The sequence below is a fragment of the Dama dama genome, chromosome 5 (assembly GCF_033118175.1).
Source record: "Dama dama isolate Ldn47 chromosome 5, ASM3311817v1, whole genome shotgun sequence".
Lineage (NCBI taxonomy): Eukaryota > Metazoa > Chordata > Mammalia > Artiodactyla > Cervidae > Dama > Dama dama.
In genome coordinates this window covers 109,713,233-109,738,695 of record NC_083685.1, presented here as the reverse complement: position 1 = coordinate 109,738,695, position 25,463 = coordinate 109,713,233, and the positions used below count along the sequence as shown (strand labels likewise).

At 39.4% G+C, this 25,463-nt stretch overlaps 1 protein-coding gene across 5 annotated transcripts in view; it reads left to right on the top strand.

The window, feature by feature from the left end:
* IKZF3 (IKAROS family zinc finger 3) overlaps positions 1–25,463 on the top strand; it is a 90,949-nt gene that overhangs the window by 58,272 nt on the left and 7,214 nt on the right. For 2 of the 5 annotated variants that reach the window (XM_061143920.1, XM_061143919.1), the window contains exons 4-7: positions 4,034–4,294; positions 5,207–5,374; positions 7,391–7,507; positions 16,933–17,049. In XM_061143920.1, coding sequence (XP_060999903.1) covers positions 4,034–4,294; positions 5,207–5,374; positions 7,391–7,507; positions 16,933–17,049 — 663 coding nt within the window. Of the gene's footprint in view, positions 1–4,033; positions 4,295–5,206; positions 5,375–7,390; positions 7,508–16,502; positions 16,819–16,932; positions 17,050–25,463 lie in introns of those variants that run through there. The other 3 variants (XM_061143923.1, XM_061143922.1, XM_061143921.1) reach the window with 3 other exon arrangements.

Sequence of the window (25,463 nt, the reverse complement as noted above, 5' to 3'; positions counted from 1 at the left end):
GCTAGTTGAAGCCTTAAAAGTGGATAAAATTGCCATAGGGAAGGAGGTCTAGCAGGGAAGAAGAAAGAAGGATACAGACAGTATTTAGGAGGCAGAACGGGGAAAGGAGCTAGAAGGAAGTAATCAGAAGGTGGGCTTCCCTCACAGCTCAGTTGGTAAAGAATCCACCTGCAATGCAGGAGACCCCGGTTCAGTTCCTGGGTTGGGAAGATGAGCTGGAGAAGGGACAGGCTACTCACTCCAGTGTTCTTGGGCTTCCTTTGTGGCTCAGCTGGTAAAGGATCTGCCCGCTATACGGGAGACCTGGGTTCGATCCCTGGGTTGGGGAGATCCCCTGGAGAAGGGAAAGTCTACCCACTCCAGTATTCTGGCCTGGAGTATTCTGGCCATAGAGAATCGGCCTGTATGGTCCACGGGATCGCAAAGAGTCAGACACGACTGAGCGACTTACACACCCACTCACAGAAGGTGAGGAAAGAAGTTTCAGTTTCACTGAAGATGTAGGAATACAGAAGAAGAAGGAATGGTGGTCAACAGTATCAAGGGCTGCAGAGAAGTTGGGGAGAATGGCACACAAAAAAACCACTGGATTTAAGAATCATGAGTTTATTGAAGATCTTTAGGGGAGCAGATTCAGTGAATTAAGAAGACAGAATCCAGATTACAAGCAATTTTATATCAGTTTTGAGATTGTAGAGACATAAGCACAGGTTACTTTTGTATTAAATCTATCTAGAAAGGGAATGTTGAGAGAGTTTAAGTGTGATGGAATGAGAGGCTAAACTAAATTTCGAAGAGAATAGAAAAGAGGAGTTGGCGTCTAGAGATCTCAAGAACATAGAATCTATAGGTCTTGGAGACTGACTTGATGTGGAGATTGGATGGAAAAGTTGTCCAATTTCAAGATTTGGAGAATGGAAGAAGGAAGATGCAATGTGTGACTCTGAGATGTCATAGGGACTACACTGGTGGTCCAGTGGTTAAGACTCCGAGCTCCCAATAAATGCAGGATGCCCAGGTTTGATCCCTGCTTGGGGAACTAAGATCCTGAATGCTGCAGGTACAGATGGGAAAAAAAGACATCAAACATTAGAAGCAGTTTGGGGTTCAAAGTGATAAGTTCGATTTTAGTGTGTGCATGTGTTAAGTCGCTTCAGTTGTGTTTGACTCCTTCCAGCCCTATGGACTGGGGCCTACCAGGCTCCTTTGTCCATGGGATTCTCCAGGCAAGAATACTGGAGTGGGTTGCCATGCCCTCCTCCAGGGCATCTTCCCAATCCAGGGATCGAACCTGCATCTCTTACGTCTCCTGCGTTGGCAGGTGGGTTATTTACCACTACATATATTTATTAATGTTTTCAAGGGACACTAAGTAGAATGTCCCTCCCACTCCCTTTCCTCTGCTCCTACAAATTTTCCTCCCAAGGAATGGAATGAATCTCTTAGTACTTAGAGCAGACTAGTTTCTCTTCTGGTAGTTTTGGTGGACTATATTTGGAGACTAGGTGCTAAGCCCAACAATCTCTCAGGAATCCCTTTTGTGTCTTATATACTAATGTATTCTAGTATTCAGCTTTGTTTATCTTCACACGGTAAACCATAATGAATTGTTGATCTTCAGTAACCATGCAGAGAGGCCATCCAGATCTTTTATCTAAAACTGGTAAGACCGCAAGAGCAAATCAGGAACTCTCTTGGTCCAGTAAGTCCAAGGGACTTCCTCAATTTCCTGTTCATGTGCTTGGATTTGTTCCCTTAGAGCCCTGAGTCTCAAATACTGTCTTCCTTGTTCTACAGCTAAGTCCTCAAGAACAAAAGCCAAGGATTTGTTTTGAGCTATGTCGGTGTAGTGTTGAGTTCTAGGTCAAGCCCATTAAAGCCAAAATCCTGAGAGAAGGAGCAACCTTCTTATGTCTTGTGTTTTCAGAAAGACTCAAAACACTGATCTTACCAGATTTTAATTATCATGGACCACAGAACAGCCTGAGTCTGTTCATATTAACATTTTAACATTTTATAACCCAGATAAAAAGGATCCACTTCTGCTGGCCTTTTCTATATGCTGTTTTTGGTTTTCAGTAGCTGAAGTTTTCCGTTGAGGTTGTTTTAAACGCCTACATGCAAACTGAAGAGCACTCAAGCTTTGGTGGGATATCACCCGCAGCTGGAGTGATGGAGGAAAGAGGAGGGTACAAGCTTCAGGTGCATCCTTCTCTTTAAAAAAAAAAAATTTAAAAAGCAAAAACCACTTAAGGAAACAAATTCCATCTGAAAGCAGGCAAGATGTGTCCAAGGAAGGGGATGAATCTCTCTCCATGTAGGAAGTAGATATCAATTCATATACAATCCAGATGCATAGGATGGGTCACTTTGAAACACACTGGATGTTTCCTGCAGCCCTGCATCTCTTCTAATCAAAGAGCAAAAGGTTATGAACCGTGAACCGTGGTGAGAAGCAGTGGAACAGTACTGCTGCATGGCTCCTCTGTTGGTGGTTAGGCCCTGTCTTGCTCTATTAAGCAAACACAGTTAATATAGATGAAAGGTAACCTTGATAGAAGTGAAAATTGAAACTTGAGTAGAAGGTAGCAAGCTAGGCACAGCTGCAGTTATACTTCCTCCTGTGTGGCAACAGGAGCTGCCCTTACTGGTGTTGTTTGGAAGGGATGTCATTTTTTTTAATATCTTTTCTTCAAAGTGTTTTGGTCTTTAACATCTACACCACTAATGAGGGAGTGTGGAATATGATATAAGGAGCAAATTAGACTCTATGTGTCAGAGTGCAAGGGCAAATCCAAGTTCATTGTTCTAATTCCAGTTCATCTGCTATTAACTGGCTGTGTAACTGTGGACTAGTCCCCAAAACATCTCTGTTCCCGGATTTCCTCATCTGAAGAACAAGGGTTGGATCAGATGATCTCTGAATTCTCTTCCAGCCCTGAAATCCCATTGACTTATGATTCCCATGGAGTATTACAATTTCCAGTTTTTAAGAATGAATTTTTTTAAAAGTGAGCATTTATGCAGCATGTTTTATATATGAAAAATCCCTTATAAATATTTATTTTTATTACACCAGGCAAATATTTTAGGTTTTCTTAGTATCAGTACATAAATTTTTGCCTTCTTCATTTCTTATGTTCTTCAGCTTAAGAGTGTTGCAACTCTTATTGAAATAGTACTTGATCAGCCAACTTACTTGGGCCAGCCACACCCCTCCTATCCAGTGCTTTATTCTAGGGCTTCGAGTTTAGCCCTCCCTAACTTGGGTATTGGTTTTTGGTGCTGTTCCCCTTGCTTAGGTTGAGCTTCATTTACCTGTGTCAATGAAAGTGACTCCTTAGAAGGTTATGTTAAAGGATTACTTCTCCTTTTATCTTTCTCAACAGTATTTCACTAGTACTGCCAGCTTCCTCTACGTTCAGCGTTGTCTCTTTATCAGTTCCAAGAGAGAGAGAGAGATAAGACTCACTTTAGCAGTTTGTATACAAGGAAGGGGAAGAGGCAAGGCATGGCTTAAAATCAGGAAAAAAAAAAAATTTGTTAATTATTCAACTCTCAGTGGCGTAAATTAGATGCAATTGAAGAATTAAAATAGTATTTTCTTCTTGAAACCAAAGAGCACATCACCTTGCCTTGTAATTGCAGCCACCAAAAAAGGTAATAAATCTGAGAACCTTTCTTCTCCCCCGGTACTGGAGAAAAATTGCTCAAAATGTTTTTTTCATAGTTGCTCTGAGCAGTCATAGCTAAAATCTGTTATCTCTAATTTTCTGAATGGCCTAAAATGCTGTCATCTATTTTGCGTGTGTTTGTGTGTGTGTGTACACGTGTGTCTTGTGTTTTCCCCTGACTGTGGCTCTGAATTCAAATAATCAGTGATCATCCTAATGCCGTTTTCTTGTTTTGTAGATGTACAATATTTTTAGCTTCATTTGGTATTTAATTGTCAGTTGTGGGTCTCTGTTCTTTCAGCTGCTTTGATAGCTGCAAAAACAATCATTGTTCATTTCTTGCATTTTCCTCCCTGCAGATGATTCAATGAAAGTGAAAGATGAATACAGTGAAAGGGATGAGAATGTTTTAAAGCCAGAGCCCATGGGAAATGCAGAAGAGCCTGAAATTCCTTACAGCTATTCAAGAGAATATAATGAATATGAAAACATTAAGTTGGAGAGACACGTTGTCTCATATGATAGTAGCAGGCCAACCAGTGGCAAGATGAACTGTGATGTGTGTGGATTATCCTGCATTAGCTTCAATGTCTTAATGGTTCATAAGCGGAGCCATACTGGTAAATAGTCTGTTCTATCCATTGTTCTGAAAACTGTCCTAATGAAACCACATAAGAAAAGAAGTGGTGTAATTTAGAACTTAATTTTTGATTACTTTTCATTGATTTTTTAAATGATTCTGATGTCTCTTTCCCTCTCTGCATTTCCATTTACCTAGTGATTTTTATTCCTGCTTCACCATGCATTTGACAAGCATATCACAAATGCTACGAATAAGACTGTAGAGATCAGGGTGTTCTAGGTCAGCCAAATAGTTTTCTTCAGTAACAAGTGGGAGTTAAATTGTGTGATATGCTTTTTAAGCATCTTGCATATATTTTGCATAACTTTTAAAACAGCAGATCTCCTTATTGTATTGGGTTCAAATTTGGTAGATGAAAGGATTCAATTTTTATTAACAGTTTAAAAAATTTATTTTCAGGCAACAAAAAGGCAGTCTATAGAAATGCATGCAAACTTAACACTCCCACCAAGCCCAATAGATTTCATCTAACATAGGATATGGAGACTTTAAAAAGCATTTCTTCAATTAAAAAAAAAAAAGCATTTCTGGCTCTCTATACCTTATTAGGACTTCAGTCTGTGACTCTTTTTATAGATTGAGATTATTTAAAAGGAATGCTAAGTAATGCAAAAAACTTAAGTCTAGAAAGCACTTCTAAAGCTATTCATTTTTTTTGCTCTGATCCAAGGCAAGGTGATACCTAGCCTTGCCAGATGAGTGTTTTTTCTCTTCTAGAAGGAAGATTCCTTAAGTCAGTCCTAGGTTTCCCTTGAAATACAGCTTCCATCTGATCCCAAAATGAACAGAAACTATCTTAAACATGAGCTTTTGCCATAGGCATCGAATCTGTGCATATGCTTCGCCAATTGCCGGGTGATCAGAAATCTCCTTTTTGTCCTTTTTAAAGGTGAACGCCCATTCCAGTGTAATCAGTGTGGGGCATCTTTTACTCAGAAAGGTAACCTCCTCCGCCACATTAAACTGCACACAGGGGAAAAACCTTTTAAGTGTCACCTCTGCAACTACGCATGCCAGAGAAGAGATGCACTCACAGGTCATCTTAGGACACATTCTGGTAAGTGAGAGCAATGAGCATTCCATATCTAGTAAATATGTGTTTCTCCGTGCCCATTGAGGAAACTAGAAAGAGTTAAGTATGGAGGCTTTAATCTGTCACTCCGGTTCTGAAGGGTTACAACAGCAGAGACCTCTAGGGCTAATTACACTTCCATTAAGACATTAATTGCTCTCCGTCTGGCTCAATGGGGATGATCATCTCCTTACCATCTTTGCACCCCTAGAGAACAACACAGTCAGACAGGAGAAGCCTGCACTGTAAAAATGCTTTTTTAATTTTTGCAAAAACATTATAGCCTTCAGTATTTTTATGGCAAACTTTATTAAAAGATTATTTTTCTAAAAATATACACACATACTATTCATTCAAAAGTCTGGATAAAGTAAATGATGTACAGTTTGTAGGTTGTATAAAACTGTAAACTGGGTATGAATCTCTGTTGAGGGTAAATTTTGGCTAATCTGGGCTTATTTGGGGAGTTTGGGCCATTCTGGCCTAGACTTTCTTTTTTTTTTTCATAGATATAATTAAAAATATAACATTATATTAGTTTTAGGTGTATATGAGCTAAATTTCTTAAACCTAACTTTCTTCTTGATCACCCAATTTATTTTTAATCTCTAAAAGATGAGCAGCAATAAGAATTCATAAAAAGCTATGTTCTCTCTTGATGTTTTCACTCCTTATTTTAACCACATTAAACTAACATTTAGAATTTCCCTCCTAGAAAAATAAAACTGGGTTTATTTTCAAATTTGGGACCTCATGTTCTTGATGTTATCTGACAAAATTTTAATTGAAGGGAAAAAAAAGGGCTTGTTTTTATGTTAATCCACATTCTGCTTTGACTAAAACCCAGCCCTAAACCCGCAACTGGTCACAATTCAGACTAAGGATTAAACAAATGAGCCCCAAGAAGACCCACTGTGAGAGATGGTAAAGGGTAAAAGAAGAGTTTCTTTTACAGCTCATTGTTCAAAGTAGTGAGTTAAGGCTGAGTTTGGTCCCAAAAATTAGAGTAGTTCTTTTCTATTGCTTTTTCCAGGTAAGATCCAACAATGGCAGTTATTTTTAAGATTCTAGAGGACCTCACTTTATGTAGAAACTTAACATTCCTGGCCCCAGAAAACCTGCATTTATTTTAATTTGTGATTCCATAAGGATCTTTTAGTGCTTTAAGCCCAAAGGCTCTATTTTAAACAGAGCAAGAGGACTTGAAAAAAAAAAAAAAAAAAATCTCTGTCCCTAAAATTCTGAAAAATTTCTGGTGTACATTTTATTGACAAGTCAGAAAGGTGAGCCCTGCACACAGAGTTGAAGTTATTATTTATAACAGTAAGGCATTTGGAGGAGTTAGAAGATTAAAGGTGGCCTGTACTATATGGATGAACTTTTGAGGAAATTTTTGCTTTGTCTTATAAATTAAGATGAAGTCATTTTTTGAAATTCCTTCTTATTTCTATTATTCAAAACGACCCTCAGTTGGTTAGGTCAGTTTTTATTAATTGAGCCCAGACTTTGCTATAGCCACAAGCTACATTTATTGAAATAGGTCAGTGCTCTAAAAAGACTTTTAGTGGCTAATACCCACAAACTGCAGCATTCTTTACTTACAGCCAGCTGGATGTCACAGAATACAGGATCTCTTCCTACTTCATTCTTAAACCACACGAATCTCCTTGAAAAATAAAATGTTCCTTTTTGTATTTTTTTCCTGAAGAAGCAAGATTGGATTTGGAGCCAAAACACTGTGCTCCAGGATAGTCATTAAGTCTAAATCCTTTCATTTGTGGAAGGAACCTATCCTTTCAAAGAGTACATGACAATCAATCATAGGCTATAACCTTGTTTCAGTTTACTGAATTTAAAAGTAATGTAGATGCACAAGTATCCAAGTTCTCTGACTTCTCTCAGCAGTCTCCTTCCTAGGGGACAGTTTTCACAGGGCCCCAATACACCGTTTGTTCTATAACCCCTGAGGGTCACTGAGTGCCCCTTGTGCTCTCCTTATAGTTGAGAAACCTTATAAATGTGAGTTTTGCGGAAGGAGTTACAAGCAGAGAAGTTCCCTTGAGGAGCACAAGGAGCGCTGCCGTACATTTCTTCAGAGCACTGACCTGGGTGAGACTGGTGAGTTCTTGCAACACCTGTTCTGGACATATTTAGTGAGCACCTGCTGTTCTAGGTGTTAGGTTGCAGTAGTAAACAAAATACAAAAAAACCTGCCCGCGTGGAGTTTATATTCTCATTGGGAAAAACAGACTAGAAACAAAATGAAAAAGTAACATACAGTATTGTTTGATGTTTTGTAAGGTAGTAATTGCTATTGAGAAAAATAAAGCAGGTACTGGGGGCTGAAGGTGAGTTAGGAGAACCATCAGCCAGCTGACCTTTTAACAGACTTAAAAGCATGAGGGGAGAGCCCTGCAGATCACTAGGAAAAAGCAAGTGCAAAGGCCCTGGGGCTTGAATTCAAAGAAGTGTAAGTAATCCTGTGTGGCTGGAAGAAAGTGAGTAATGGGACGTGAGGCCAGAGAGGAAATAGGAAACCAGATCTTACCAGGCCTTGTAGACCATTGTAAAGATGTTGGCTTTTACTCTAAGTGAAATTAAAAATCTTCAGAAGGTTTTGAACAGAGAGGTGACATGATTGGACTTCTCATTTGAAAAAAAAATCACTCTACTCGCTACTGAGAATAGGTTGTATTGGGAGCAAAATTAGAAACTGGGGAGTCCAGTTAGGAGGCCATTGCAATAATTCAAGCAAGAGAAAATTGTCTTGGCAATTGTAGAGGTGGTGCAAAGTGTTCTAACTCTATATAGTATAAAGATAGAACCAGCAGGATTTCTTAACAGATTGATGTGCAATGTGATGAAGAATGCAGTTGCCATTAACTGAAATGGCAAAGATTGAGGGTAGAAGCAGCTTAAGGGGTGGCTAGGGCAGAGTTCATTAAAACCACAAGGATTTTCTTTGCACAGGGCCCCCAAATCATGTACTTGTCCACTCATGTGATTTATTGTGATGTTTATAGTTGGCTGTGGGAATTTCATATTTTATTCCATGTTTTGAATTACATGCCTGGTGGCAATTGGTTGAAACACCAGATGTCTTCCCGTGTATCAGTTGTGGTTTTATTTGCTTTCATTCTTGAGTTGAAACGACCTGAAACCTTTTTGTGTAACATCCCTGCAGTTGTCCTTTGACCCATATAATTGACCATCAGCCTGGTTGGGCTTCCTCACTGATAGCTCAGTTGGTAAAGAATCTGCCCACAATGCAGAAGACCCCAGTTCAATTCCTGAGTCAGAAAGATCCCTCGGAGAAGAGATAGGCTACCCACTCCAGTATTCTTAGGCTTTCCTGGTGGTTCAGGCAGTAAAGAATCTGTCTGCAATGTGGGAGACCTGGGTTCAATCCCTGGGTTGGGAAGATCCCCTGGAGGAGGGCATGGCAACCCACTCCAGTATTCTGGCCTGGAGATTTCCATGGACTGTATAGTCCATAGCGTTGCTGGACATGACTGAGTGACTTTCATTTCACTGGTTCTGCAGCTTGGATTGCCTGCTATTTTTATTTGGTTACTTGAACCAGTTGCTTATTTAGAGTAGGTATAAATCCTCATGGGATCTGGTGCTTGATGGTAGTAGTTGCAATTGAATAGTTTAAAAATTCTAAAACAGAAAGATTACAAAAATGTGACAGAAATAATGTGAAACTCAGGAAAAATGGAGTGGAAATCTTGAGTAGTTTAACTGTACCCGTTTTGAGTGAAAGGAAACTTTTGTTTTAGATAAAGCCTATTTTATGAATTCCATTGGTGTGCACTGCTTCTGCTTTTTATCCTGATGGCATGCTTAGTTTTATCAAGGAGTTGTATTTCCTTCTTATTTCTAAAGAGAAATGTTTACTCTTAAAAACCTAAAACTTAGGTTTTGACATCTTTAAGCAACATGCTTAAGCTTAGTCAGCTGGGCATCGTTACTTGAAGTTCCATATTTCAGACAATAGACAAAGCTCTTACTGTGAGAAATTCTCAAGTTATGAAACTCCTATATTCCAAGTAGTATCATTAATATTTAAAGCAAGACAAATTAAAGAGAGCATCTGATCCCACCTCTTCATTTTAGAGTTGAGAATACTGAAACTCATCAAAAATTCAATGACTTGCTTAAAAATCAACAGAACTTTTGTTGTTTTCATGATTAGCTATTTTTTTATTTTCAAAGACATATTGGGACATAATTCATATGCCATTAAATTCACCCTTTTAAAGTGTACAATTCAGTGGTTTTTAATGTATTCAAAAAGTTATACAACCATCACCACTCTAATTTCATAACATTTTTGTCACTTTGAAAGAAACCCTGTACCCCTTATCAGTCACTCCTGTTCCCCCCTCTTCAGCCCCCATCAACCATTAATTTACTTTCTGTCTCTAAGAATTTGCCTATTCTGAACTTGTCACATGAATAGAATCATAAACTGTGTAGCCTTTTATATCTGCCTTCTTTCACTCAGCATAATGTTTTCAGGGTTCATCCGTGTGGTAGCACTTCATTCCTTTTTATAGCTGAATAATATTCTATTATATGGATTCACTGCATTTTATCCATTCATTTATTAGTTAATGGGCATTTAGTTTTTTTCTACTTTTGGAAAAATGACTTTATTAGTTATGTGTTTTTGAAGGTTATATATTATTTAGTTAGCAAAAGTAGAATAACACACATACTAATTAATAGACACTTTTGTATGTATATATGTCTTGATTGTCCTGGAAGTAGGGGAAAACATGAGTAAAATACTCACTATGAACAATAAGTTCAAAATTAGTGATTTTGAAGAAAGGTTACCACCTTACTTCCTACCCCCATGACCTTTTTAGGAATTTCAAATTAGAAAAGTGGCGATAGAGGGGCTTCCCTGGTGGCTCAGTGGTAAAGAATCTGACTGCCAATGCAGGAGACACGGGTTCGAACCCTGATCTGGGAAGTTCCCACATGCCTCAGAGCAACTAACCCCCTGCACCACAACTATTGAGCCTGTGCTCTAGAGCCTGGGAGCCACAACTACTGAGCCCATAAGCCCCAGCCGCTAAAAGCCCGCACATCCTAGAGCCTGTGCTCAAGAGAAGTCACTGCAATGAGAAGCCCACACACCACAACTAAGGAGTAGTCCCTGCTTGCCATAACTAGAGAAAAGCCCAAGCAGCAGTGAAGAGCTAACATAGCCAAACATAAATAAATTAAATTAAATTTTAAAAAAGAAAAGTGTTCAAAGAATTTTTTTTGTTATCTTCAGTGGTATAAAGTGATTCAGGAAATACTGAAATACAGAGGTTGAGTTAATTTGCATTTCATAGGTTGGTTTGATGAATGCATGCAAAACACTTAAAGTCTCAGCAAAAAAATAAAAGGCTAACTAAGTCAGCAAGTTTTGATTTAAAAAAAAAACAAATATATTGTTATGGTGGTTTCAGATTAGAAAATGTATAAAGTCACAGCTTAATCAAGAATGGTTAAACACTGCATGTCATGCTTATCTTTGATATTTCAAATAGTTCTCATGATTTTTCCTAAAATCCAAAATATAAAGAATCTTTGATCGAACACAAGCCAATCCTTTGATTATTGTCACAGCTCCCTGCATGGTTTCTATTGTTTCCTTCTTAGAATTGGGAGTCCAGGTCTGGACATAGTGTTCCATTTTGAACCTGACCAATGTAGTGTCACCAGTGGTACCTCTTACTCCTTTATCTCTAGGTTTTTTTCCTTTTTCTCTTTTTTTTGGTTGCACTGAGTTTTCATTGCCGCACTTGGGCTTTCTCTAGTTGCAGTGAGCTGGGGCTACTCTTCATTGCAATGCACAGGCTTCACATTGTGGTGGCTTCTCTTGTTGTGGAGCACAGGCTCTAGGGTGCGCAGGCTTCAGTAGTTACAGCTCACGGGCTCAGTAGTTATGGCTTGTGGGTCTAGAGCGCTGGCTCAGCAGTTGTGGTGCACAGTCTTTAGTTGCTCCGCAGCATGTGGAATCTTCCCCGACCAGAGATCGAACCTATGTCCCCTGCATTGCCAGGTGGATTCTCACCCCCTGTGGCATTGAGGAAATCCCATCACTGGCTTTTAAAGGGATGATGCTCTCCTGTGGATGTGGCACTTATTCATCAAGTGGTGTTGTTCAGTCGCTCAGTCATGTTCAACTCTTTGCGACCCCGTGGACTGCAGCACATCAGGCCTCTCTGTCCCTCACCATCTCCTGGAGTTCTCCCAAGTTCTTGTCCATTGAATTGGTGATGCCATCCAACTATTCATCAAGTGCTTCTTGTAAGTTGAACTGCAGCCTACTGTGAGCCTTGGGACAAACCTGCCCCACTCAGGAATCAGGCCCTTATGGAAGCAGGACAAATGAAAAGACCTTGGACTGGAGACCAGTCTGCAAAAGAAGATCTTGTTGGACAACAAGACTCCTGCCTTTGCTGATCATTTTCTTTTGTTCTGATAGCATTCGTGGCATTCTCATGGGCCAGTCTCTATGTCAGAGCTATTTGTAAAGATGAGTGGAGGTTAAGCCCCTACCCTCAAAGAACTCAGTCCAACAAGGGATTGAGCACTGGATCTATTAATATAATATAAAGGTCTGACAGAGACACATGTAATAGTGTTACTTCAGCTCAAGTTTCTATACCAGACATCATCAAGATACTCCCAATTCTGCTGTCTTAATGGAGTATATATGAAAAGAAGAGTGAATATAGACAACCACAGATTTCATTTTCTCATTAGCTTGATCCTTATTCTAGAAAGGGACTAACAGCTGGTATAGAGATTCATTTAGCCTCATTTCACACAAATTATGAATACTTGGAGTGGGACATATTTTTGTATGACAATGAGTTCTAGCAATAACAAGATTTGTAAAGTAATTGAATAATTATATTTATTTATGAATCTAGAAGTCAAAACCTTTTATCTTCATCCTCATTGCTGTGGTTGAGATAATACAAGCATGAGAATTTCAGAAAAAATCTGTACTTTTACCAAATAGCAGTCCAAAGAAAAAGCTGAAAATGTTTTAAATGTCTATTTTCCCAACAGATTATTCTTTTTAGAAAGTCAATACTAACTCACAAGTAGTATTCATTGTACATGCTCAAAAAGGCAACGGTTTTATGCAACTTTTTGTTAGAACCTGGCTTGGTCTTTGATAGCAATCTCTTGTTAGACAATTCTTATTGCATAATATCACCCCTTTGTTCTACTCTCCATCAGCTACTGGCTGACCACACTATAGAAGAGACAGGAAGCAATGCCTCTTATTTGAGCTCCATTTAACGCTTCAAGATCTAATGAAGGATTTTGAACAAAAACACAACAAATTATATAGTTAAATCTACAATCACTTTGAAATAGAAATGACATCATGCAACCAGTTAACTAAAAACCAGATGAACTATTAACACCTGTACAGAGATTAAAGACAGTAACTTATTCTATAATTTTGATTTCGTATGAGTTTTATTATTTATTTTTCCAACATGTCATTAAAATCATTTTGCTAATGAAAATGGTTATCTCCCCTGTTAATCCCCTCAAGGTTGCTGGAACCAAGTCAAAGTAACAAGTAGCAAGTAACATGAAGGGGAACTGACCCAGAATTAGTCCTACTCCTACTATGCTCACTGATGAACCAAGTGTGCAAATTGTTCCTTGCCACCATCCCATATTCCCCACACCCACCCCTTGCAACATTAAACTGCCAAACACCACCCAGGAACGGATTTCCTATTTCGTCATTTAAACCCATTATCTTGTTCCCTTACTATCTTGCCAAACTGGTTTCCCTCTACTTAAATTCTGAGACATGATGTGGCAAGATAACAAGTCTAGACTGTTTGTATAAATAGACAGTTGGGTCTTAAAGTTGAAGCAGAGGACCAAACGCCAAGTCCTTTTTTTTTCCCTTTTCAGTCTACTGCTTAGACTCCTTGTAATCCCAAAGAGATTGTCTTGACTCCAAAGCAGTTCTTTGTGTTTTACAGGGTGCATCATTTAGTACAGCAGTTGTCCAATAACTGCAAGGCAGTAGACTGAAAGGTTGGGGTAAGAAAATGAGACTATACCATAATCAATTGAAACTGTAGCCTTTGCCTAACTTGCCAATTGGAAAACACAGTTAATTTAGTTAAGATTACCTTAATCTCTAGAGTATGTGCACATATACACTGAGGCTTGGCATCATGAAGCTGATATTTTGAGTGAATGGCCCTGCAGGAGGGTGTTGGTAGATGGCAGCCCTGTGGATTAGGAGTTTCAGGGACTTCCCTGGTGGTCCAGGGGTTAAGAATCTGCCTTCTAATGCAGGGGGCGGGGGTTCAGTCCCTGGTCGAGGAGCTAAGATCCCACAGGCCTCTCGGAATGGCAAAAGAAAAGAAGATTAGTAGTTTCAGAAGACTCCTTTCAATCAAATCAGAGTTGTGGAGTATGGGAGAGTCTCCCCGTTTGCCTCGAATTATCTACGTGTCCATAAACACTCCAGAATTTTATCTTTTTAAATGTCAGGCATTTGGTCACTGATTTCCAGAGTATGATTTACCTAGAAATGACTGTCAAGACAAGCTTGGTGAGTAACCAGGGATAAAAGATGATGTTATCTCTAAAGGTTGCCATTTAGTGACATGCCCCAATTACGTTATTCAGGTCATTGTATACCCGCCTTTGCAGCCTCCCAGATATAGAGTATATAGAATATGTGTCCTCAGAAAGATGCTTGTGGTGATTGATGGTGACTTTGGACTCCTGAGAGCCAAACGGGAAAACCAAACTGACAGCATAATGCTTGCAGGAAGTCCTGGGACTGACAAATCTCTGGGTGATAATAGGGCCGTTAGAGGCGTGACTGAAAAAGAGTAGTGGTGAGATGGGGAGAAAGCTTAAAATTCCCAAAGTACTGTTTTTCATTCTTATTTTACTATGAATCTTTCTGATAATAAATACGGGGGGCAGGAGTGGGGTGGAGGAGGACCTTACCTAGATTTAATCTCCTCAAGCTTGCTGGAACCAAGTCAAAGCACAAACTGAGCTGCCTCTTCGACACTCCTAAGAAAAGCCTCCTTATAACAGCCTCAGGAGCTTACTTCAATTCCAGGCCTTTGTCTTTCATCTCTCTGCTCTTGGGGCTCTGGGTAGTGCCACATCTGGTGGTGGTTTGTGTGAAAGGAAATAATATGTATAATAGTTTCCTGTTTGGTCATTTAAACCTATCCTTTTGCTGGACAGAATTTGACCCACTTCGCTCAACAGCAGCGTCCTGTCACTAAAGTACCTGTTATTTACAGCTATCTGTCAGCTGAAGTCACAGTGCTTTACCACTAGCCCCAAAGCTGCCCATCCCCCTTATTTGGATCCTTCTTATCTTCATTTATACAAACAGTGTTATTATAGCTTAAACTGGAGGCTGGGATTTATTTCTTTAGAGCACAGAATTATTTTTGATAAGAAACAAAGTCTAGTAAATATGGTCATTGTCATCAATCTCTTCTCTTATTCACTTTTGGAGCCAGATTTCATTTTATTCTTGAACTTTATTCTTGAATTTTATAATTTATTGTGTAATGACTGGCAAGGAGTTTTTAAAAAGCAAAACCAAAAAGGTGCCAATAATAAAATGAAAACTATTTAATACTTTGAATTCTTTTTTTCTGATTTGGCTCTGATCTCTCACCCTGGCTATTCTTGACAGTCTTGCCCTTGAGGTCTTTCTTTGTCTTTCATTTGCTGCAGAGATGACCAGTTTTCTTCTCTCTGGGCACGTCCATTTGTGGTTCTGAATGTCCCAGAGACCACGAAACTTGGAACAGTATTTCTGTATATAGTTGTCATTGTTCAGTCGCTCAGTCATGCCCGACTCTTTGTGACCCCAGCATAGCAGACTTCCCTGCCCTTCACCATCTCCCTAGAATCTCTTCATACAGTAAACTCTTTTAACTGCACAATGAGTACTGACAATTCCTAAATCTGTTTATATATTTGGGGGGGTGGGAAATTCCACTCTGCACTCATCACTCGCTTTTTACTCTAGTCCCATAAACTGATTTCAGTTTCTTCTTCCTTAGAGACATTGGGAATGTATGGATACTTCATTTACTTTGGACCTCCGGAAATGCTTATGATAAAACAGAGAGAAATGTTTGTAGCCTCACAACGTGTTTGCTTGGGGCAGGGGTGTGCATAACTATGACCCTCAGGCCAAATGCAGTCAGCAACCTACTTGTGCACATTAGGACTAAATATTTGTAAAGTGTAAGGGAGAACCAAAGAGTAGGAACAGAGACTCTATGTGTCCCACAAAGTTTAAAATGCTCTCTGACCCTTTATAGAAAAAGTTTACTGACCCCTACCTTGGACTAGCATCATATGTTAAAATTTAAAGCCTTGTATTTAGAGCAGCTGGTGTCTCTTTGAACTTCAGATGTAAACTCTTATTGGGTACTGCGTGCTATACCAGACTAAATTATACTACATTTATTCCAGTTTGATTCTATGTCGGCACTATTTATATATTATTTCAGTGCTTCTCAACTCTTGCTGCATCTTAAAAATCATCTGGAAAGCTTTAAAAATACTGTTGCCTAGGCCCCTACACCAGAGATCCTGATTTAACTGATCTGAAAGGGGACCTGGGCATAAGTGTGTCTTATATGCTTCTCAGGTGATTCTAATATTCAGGCAGGTCTGAGAACTACAGACCTATACCACTTGAAGGTCTGTTTGTGGATTGACAATCAGACCATATTGTTAGGCAGTTTTTATTCACATTTTTCATTAGAAATATTATAAAGATCCATTATACAAATTGCTCTATAATTTCAAGACAGAAGTGTTGCTCAGGGAAATTTTAACCGAGACAATTTTGAAATGTGAAGAGCATAAGAAACAGACAATGCCGAGACCAGAAAAATAGAATTTAAAAGATAGGAACTGAAAGGAGCATGCTGGAAAAAAAAGAAAAAGAAAAAGAAAAAACCACTCAGAATTTCAATACACAAATCACTGAGTAGATTTCTTGCTGTCTGGGTAAGTGTATCTATTTTCAAAAGTGCTATTAACATAAACAGAGCAGTAAATCTGGGGCACCATCCTTTTTTTTTTTTTCAAAGTTGTTAAGAAGAATTATATCAGTCTGCAGGTGTCACACGCAGTTACTCAGAATCAGAAAGAAGGCTGATCGGGGGTTAGAAGATCTCCATCTATCTATCTTTTTGCAACCAACCACGTCCAGGCTGTTTATTTAATACTTCCTCTTGCTAATGAAGGTACTGGTTGGGGATGGGTCGGGCTTTCCCATGTCAGCATAAGACTGCAAGATTTGAATGTGCCCTGGTGTTGGCTTCACTGACCACAGCAGGTACCCCAAGCAAGAATCTGAGCAGTAATAACAGGTAACAACAGAGTTTGCATCAGACCTCTGACAGTTTTCCTTCCAGTGTATTTCTTTTTCTCTCCATTTATCATCGTGTTCTTTTCCCTCTTCTTTTTTCATTTTTCCAAACCAGCAAGTGTGGAGGCAAGACACATCAAAGCAGAGATGGGAAGTGAAAGAGCTCTCGTTCTGGACAGATTAGCAAGCAATGTGGCAAAGCGAAAAAGCTCAATGCCTCAGAAATTCATTGGTAAGAATACAACCCTTTTTCCTGCTGTTGTTAGCAGATAGTTTGAATGAGATAACATAGGATGCTTACTACCCAGGCCTTTCCTACTTTAATCTCTGTTAATCGATTTTTCCATTTACAAGTTTTATTCTTTGAGATTCACTTTGATAACTAGAGCAAATAAAATAAAATATTTTTAACTAAAAAAATATTAACTACTAAAGGGAGGAGTATTTGGTATCCAGTATCTTAAATGAAGTTGGTGTTAGAAATGCTGTTCCTTCCTCTTTATTTTGAATGACATATGTTGCATGAGAGAGTTTGTGCAATTTACACCAGTAAGATGTTCAAGATAGCATTTTTGTAATCTTTTGTAATTATATTTTACAAGTTGGTTCCCTTATCATGCTCAAACTTTTTTCAGGCTCTAAAATGTATTGCTATATTTTCTTGAATTTGATTGAGAATTGGTTTTAAAAGAATGTGGTTGAGAATGCATAGATTTAAATAACAAGGTTTGATTTAGTCACTTGTCTTACTGGAGTTAATTTTTATACCATTGGTTTTCACATTGTCAAAAAACACAGCAAGAATGAGATGGCTAAGAAATAATTATGTCCGTTAAAGTGTTAGGACTGCCAAATGGCAAAAATATTTTGTTGAACTCTCCCAGATGTTTACATAAATGTGACTATGATATTTAAAATAGATTTGTATTTGTGGAGTAGGCAGCTGAATTGAATGTATCGGTTTTGCTATAAATTGAAAGTCTGTGATATTGAACAAAAATAGTTATCACACAAAAATAGACCTTCCTCAACACCAATAATATTTTAGAACCCTGTCAGTCTGTTTTTCCAAAGCTGTTGCTACTATTGATTTTTTACTTCAGTTCTTTTGTGTTTATTCTTTTCAATAGCTTTTACAGATATCAAACACCTGCCTGGTTTTTTAATCTGATTAAATTTTATTCTGGTCTAGATAATTTCTAAATTCTGGTCTAATTAGTTTTTTAATTTTATGTGAATTATGGAGATATATTTCAGAGCTACCCAGTTTGGTGTTTATGCTTATTTATTTTATGTTGATTGGCTGAGAAGTTTTTGTATCCTTTTAGTTATTGTAAGAATAAATCGTGTCAGACTAAAGTTGGTGCATTTCAGTTTAGAGAGACTCTTTCCTCATTACCATCTTCCCTCTCCTGGAGGGAAGTGTCAGAGGACATACAGTGACTTCCATATGGAGTTTAGGCACAGTGGACAAATCATGACACCATGACATTATATTAAAATATTGCTCATACATCTTTTGAGCTGTACTTGTGTAAAGAGGTTCTGGCTGGAGTACAAAAGGAAGCTTGAATTATTCTTCTGTGCCGTGAGTGTAATGTAATTTGGGGGATGTTTTGACTGTATAAATGGCTGCAGCTGATGTAGGTGAAGGAACGTGGGGAGAAATGGGCAAGAAAAAAATGTAAAGTGACTTAATTTCAATCCACTTATGGTCAATGCATGTTGGTCTAAGAGAATTAAAATATGAGAGAAGGTACTTAGTTCATATAATTTCCTTAAACCTGTCCTTGAACTAAAGCCCTACTTAATAAGTTGTTTTGATATTTTCATGGGTTTAAAAACACATGTTTCGTATGTGCAAGTCCATGCCATTTTACTTATTGCATCAGGGATCCGTTCCATTTGTTTAAGACCAGAGGGTTTTCACTCTTCCATTTCCAGACTCAGGAGAAATGCTGATCTGGTAGGTACTGATTTCTCTCATATTCTGAACCATCATGTTCTGTCTGTGGTGGCATCAGGAAACCAGTCGAGTTAGCTCTTGATTTGAGCTGAGGCAGCAACTTCAGGACTTCGAGGCCCTGAATAGCTGGGGGAACTTTTTTTTTTTTAATTGTGATAATATGCAGTAGGAAGAGCACTGGATTAGGGGCCAGAAGACCAGGTTCTGATTCCAGTTAAGTCATTTCTTAACTTGTGTGTGTTTAGACAAATCACATAACCTTTCTGGGCCTCTGTTTCCTCATCTGTGAAATGAATAGACTGAACGGGTGATGAAGTGATGGAGAAGGTCCCTCCCAGCTCCATCTTTCTGTAAGTCTGTAAGACGAGGTATAAAAGCCAGCAATTATGAGCACCACTTTAAGTCAGTATGTATAACTTCAGATCACTTTTTTCTCAAGATTGTATAGATATGATATATTTTTATATGTTTGTTGTATGTTATAAACCATATCATATAATTTAGGGTGTTTTTTTTTTAGAAAGATGTCATTTAACGTGAGTATCTATAAAACAGCTACATTAGTTCAACATTTATGTATTTTACTTAGTATAGTACTACTGATTCATCCACTCTTTTTCTCCATTCATTTATCATGCAAATGTCTATAGAGCTCCCGCCATGTGTGTGATAGTCTGGTTCCTGAGCACTGTTCTCATCTTCTAGCATTAGCTTATATCCTGAACCTTAAGAGATTTTTTTTTAAAATAAAACTCTCTGAATCACTTAACTTAATCAACCTTTTTGATAGAAAAGAGTAATTTCAAAGGGGAACTAAAGGAACATTATGACACCATGCAGTATTCAGGATGTAGTGATATAAGACATGTGGAGCTAATATCTTCCCTCCCTCTTTTCTCTCCTCTATTTCCTCTCCAAGGCACCATTTTCTGAAAGGATTCAGCTGCCAGGCAAATGGCAATGGGTAAAATGTGAAGGAAGAATGAGTCACTCCCTTTAATCCTGGCTGATGGTTGCACAGCTTCCAGACCAGCCTTGGCTTCTCTGACCTCTTGAACTGTGAGGGTAAAGGTGAAGATTATACCATCAGGTCAGCCTGTTACTTTCCTAACAGGCTTGAGATAATTACCCGTAGAAAGCATGTTCACCCATTAGAGATGAACTGAGGAAGCAGGACGGATTGTATTGTCTAAATGCATTTAGAAACACAGAAACATGCCTCTGTTGAAGAGTAAGAGTAAAATTAAATCACCCAAGGAGGAGAAAAATGAAATCACCTTTTTTTAATTCTCTAAGAAATGTTGTATCACTTTCTATAAAATGGGAAATAAATCGACACACATTCATTAGAAATCAGCATCTTTACGTCATCAAAATAATTCTTCTTAGTTGTTCTTTCCAAAGGACAAGAAGACCTTGCTTTTAGCACCTAACCCCCTTAGGGACTGTCTTTTCTCTGAATCTTATTCTCCGGTTACAGACTTGCTTGACTATACTTCTAACTAGGCCATCTTCAAATACTTGGCTCAAAATAGAGGCCAGATTTCTCTCCTGGAGGGAGGAGGAAAATGACTACATTTCTGCATATTTCTTTTTCTGATTTTCATTCTTTCTCCAAAAACAGATGTGTTATTCAGACCAAAGTGGTTACCATAGCATCTCCCTATTTTTTTTTAAATTTCATGTATTACTTTATTAAAGGAAGTTTCCACGTTGAAAAGAACATGAAAAAAGATCTCACTCACGCCTGGTAAACATGTCATGAGGTTTTGACACTTCAGCAAACACTGTCGGTTCTCCCTGTGAAGGAACTAATGAGAAATTGTCTGCTTTGGTTAACAGGGTGACAGGAAGCAGTTTTAATGCCTATTTCTAAAAGCAAAAAGTATGTCCTCCCGTCCCTTCCCAAAGGGCCAAAATCCCTAATCCTATAAGCATCCAAAGTCATAGCGTTTTTGAGCTTGAAGGAATATTAGGAACCAGTAGGTGAAGTTCGTCCATTAAGGGAGGAAGGGGGATGGGAAAGATGGAGAGACGCAGCTAGCAGGTGCCAGAGCAGGGCCAGAGCCTGGGTCTATAATGTGCTGCAGTGAAGGCCTTCCTTCCGCAGAAAGTCACCCGGGGTCGTACATGTCATGTGCGCTACACAGGGGCTTTGAAAAGGGGAGGATCTAGTCACTGAAAGCGGGTGGAAGAAAAATTCTTGACGAAGGCCAGTCATTCTCTCTTAAGGGTGTGTTTTCTTGAGAAAAGAGCTGTGGTGACTCCATCAGGGCAGATGACAACCAAAAGCACTTCACGGTGACTCACAGAGGACAAAGGCTTCTGCAGCACCGGAACGTGGTCTCCAGCTCTGTTTTCCTCACCGCCACCCCCACAACTCTCTCTTTTCTCTCTCCTCCTTCCTGCTTCTTGTTCTGTGGCTTCCTACCCTCTGTTCTCCTCCTGGAAGAGGTGTTAGCCACTTCAGTCTCACTCAGAGTGAGATCAGAGCCATCACCATCATCAGATATTCCATTTACCCTACTTACCTGCCCTTTTCTAGGGGGAGGATATGTGCTTGGAGTAAGAGTAAGCGATGATACACGTGGGAAATGGTATGAAGGTATCAGCAGATACAATTAAGTGATTTGAAGAAGCCTAAAGACTTAATGAAAACTCTGATGTTTCACATTACCCTGTTGTGATGACTATCACATCGGAATTGTTATTTTTCTAATGTCAAAATCATTTCTCCTCCTCATCAAAAAAAAAAAAAATCTTTCAATGGCTTCTCATCAGAATAAAATCTAAACCACCCAGGCGTTCTGAGCCTTTCACAATCTGTCTCTAAGTTGTCTTTTCTAAATGTATCATTTCAGCCAACTAATCTTTTAATTCAGCCGTAATGAACTACTCCCACTTCTATGTTATCATTCTTTCCATGCTCGCTGTCTGGAATGCCCTCCCTCCCATCTGCCCTAAACCTCCACGTGGTCTACATTCCCATACTGTCCTGAGTCCTCTCTCTGTCCTCCTCTTGCAATCCAGGCGGGTTTAACAGTCTGCTTTTCGTGATATATGTAACTGTCTCCGCCACCATCACTTCCACCACCTCAGATTTCAAGCAGACTTTAGAGGAAGAATAAATTAGTATTTGTCCCATGTTATCTGGCATATTTGAGGTGTGGTATGTATTTTCCTGTCTCTGCTATCTTGGCTACTCTATACTTTGTCCCACCACGTAGTATTAAGTACACTAATATGTAAGGAAATTGTGCACATGCTACATCTCCTGTTGGATTGCAATTAAGTTTGTATTCTTCAAAGCACCTAGCATGGTATGAAGCTAACAACAACAACAATAATAGATCTACCACTTATTGAGTGCTCACATGTGCCAGGACTCTGTTAAGCACTTATGGACATCATGACAGCTCTACGCATCTAGATCTTTATTGAATGCATGGTCCTGGTCCATATAGAACAAAGCATAGTTGCTTTTCTATGCTTACGGAAACCATCCCAGCAGAGAATCCAGAGTCATTGCTGGTGGTGGGATTGAGACACGGGTGAGGTAGCAGCCAGGAAACAGTTAATGCTCAAACACTTACTGAAGTACATGGGCCCATGGATCACATCTCCATTTACCAGCTGAGCAGCCTGTGCGAATTAGTCAACTTGTTTGTGCCTTAAGTCCTTCATCTGACTAAGAGATGATAATTTATCTTAGGTTAAATGAGACAATATACTAAGTACCTAGGACGGCACTGGGTATATAGTAGGGCTCAAAAAATAGTAGCTATTCTTCTTAGTGTTTACACATAAGGCCCAGTGCTTGGTACTGTGAAGTAGAGAAGTAACCAGATTAGAGGGGTGGATCTTGTCCCTGGATGCCCAAGGCAGAAGTCTGAATCCACGTGCCCAGCTAAGGTCGCTTTTAGCTCTAGGCTAGGATGTACTTTCAGGTTGGCATTTAGCAGCCAAAGACCATATGCCCTCACCACATTGCCACAACTCAGGATGGGCAGATGCTCAGTTCAGGGTTACCAAAAGACTAGGCAGTAGGGATTGACACCTTTAAAAGGAATCACAGGTAGGGAACAGCCCAATGAGACAGCCTGGGTTTCTAAACTTAGGACTTGTTGTTGCCATTTGTATTCTCATTGGAAGAAAACCTCCACTTCAGCCCGAAGCTGCTGTCATTAATCACACAGAGGTGTGGTTTGATTTTGACTAGAAGCTGGACTGGAGGCTCTGAGCAGGTTTGGGAGCAGTTACACTCTTGTGGTTTGACTAACCTTTTTTATGAGTGTGTTACTAAAGAAACGTGAGCTGCTGGCTTTTCAATTACTGTAGCTTACCCCTCCTGAGTTTCATACACATTGAGTCATCGTGTCTACAGGTGACTGATAATCATCTGCACTACTCAAGTTACCGTAACTCGGAGATGAGGGGATCTGATGAGGGCAGGTTGCGTGCACGTGAAGATCTGAGGCTCTCCCATCTTCTTAAAAATGAACAATGGTCTGCGTTAACCACAGAACTCAGTCGCATATTTCCACATCCAGAGCTGATTTTCCTCTTGCTGTTTTGCCTCTTACAACCTTAGCACTCAGCTGTTTTTTAAAATGTGCTGCAGGTGGTAGAGACTGTGAAATCGTTGGCCTAAGCAGGCGAAACAAACTCTTGGGAGAAAGGATAAAAGCAGAGGTTGGGATGTGTCTGCCCCACCTCAGAAAGTTTCTGGAGCCTCTCTGATAGGCGAAAACATAAAAAGACTTCCAGAGATTCCTGGTATTTGGAGGAACTGAGTAGAGTTAGCTCCACTGGAAAATCATCAGTAACCTTGAAAAGGCCAGGAAACCAAAGTTCATTATTTCTGTGTCACTTTCAGGGGAATGAATATTTGTGACTTAAGCCAGCTTTCAAGTATTCCAGTCTCATTCTTCCAAACAGCTCTGATCAGAGACACAGCCAGTCTGGCCCTTGAAAGAAGAACTATTGATTACTTTGGCAAAGGTCTTTGTTTCTGTTCCTTTTTATTGAGTAGTTAAGGCACGGTGATTTTCTTGGCATATTTTTTCCTCTCAGGTATTTGTCTGGAAGCTGTCAAGTTGGCCTTAAGGTAGAGGGGATGCAGGACAAATCCGTCTGATTAGGTCTTTTAGCAAGTCTTTCTGTCTCCAACTTCTCACTGTTCTGGTCCACCTTACACATTGCTGTTACTTTAATATCCTTAAAATAACATTCTGACCGCAAGCCTGTCTTGCTCCAGAACATTAGAGGTTTGCCATTGTCCAGATCTAAGCCCTACTGTTTGTTGATTGTTCAGAGTGGGCATCATTTGGTCCCACCATGTGTTACCTTTTTTCAACATTCCCCAAAATGTTGGAGGCAAAAGGCTAGGAGGCTCACAGGGCATTTGAAAACCTTGATCTACGTGGCCAGAAAATTATTTTCTTTTTAGTTCTCTTTGAATCTTCCTGATTACACCAAGGAGAAAGCTTTAGACTTTATTAGATGTTAGTTGTCTTCAACACTAATCGCACACTCGGTAAACTCTATTTTTAGCAAAGAAAGAGGGGATCTTTGTCTACAGGTACTTACAGTATCTGATCAAACTTTAATAAACTGCTGTGTTTCGTTGTCTTTATTTTTCATAGTTAACCTTCTATTTGTGGCAAGTGACCCTGGTTTTCCATTTATGTTGGTGATATAAAGTTTCCTTAAAAAAACAAATTTCTTTTAGCAAAAAAGGAAAGAAAACGCAAGCCAATTCAAACCAAATTTAAAAAAAAACCCTAATGTCTCCTGAGTGCTTCAGTGTGCCTGGTACTGTTCCAAGCTCTTACTAGTCCAGGTAGATACAATCATCACCCCCATTTTACACGATGACACGGAGCCACAGACAGGTCAAGGAACTTACCCCCGCTCACACCCTTAGTAATGGTGAGGCAGCAGCAAATCCATACCGTCTGACTCTGGAGCTCTTGCTGTCAACCACCGCACTGCCCTGGGGCGTTGCTCCTGCACGGGGCGGAGGAACAAGTGAAGTCTGAGAAATCCTTTGTGCCGTCCTTCCTGGTACTGTGTCCAGACTCTCTCATTCCTCCCTGCTCATGTCTTGGATGGTCTCTCGTGTCTGTCTTGATTCATGCTCATGTCTCAATTAGGATGTCTCTTCTGCCTCTCTGAAAATCTAAAATCCAACCAGTTCATCCAGACCCTTCTCAAACTTTAGATTTTCCAAGAATACTTTTCCTTCCAAAAGTACTCCTGAAGTTTTTGTATTCCCTTAACATTTAAATAGATAGTTTGTGCCAGACTGCCCTGCCCTTACCTTATAATCATTTTTACAGAAGACATGTTCCCCCATCCCCGCTTAAATGCCTCAGACATGGCATTTAGAATAAAAGCTTCTGTAGAGCAAGGCAGCCCTTTCTAAACTTTTAGTGTTTATTTTTCTCCAGTCCCAGCTCTCCAACTCTTGCTTCTCTCTCCCTAGGTTGGCGAGTCCTCAAGAACAGAAGCTGGTTCTTTCAGTCCCTTTTGTCTTTTTGTGTTTTTTCCTGCCTGAAGCCTTTACTATGTGGCAGTGACAAGTTTTGGAATCATAACATGCTTCGGAAATGTTAGGGAAGAGAGGTTATCATTTAACAAATCTCTCAGCACCCAGTGTCTACAGAATGAAAAAGCAT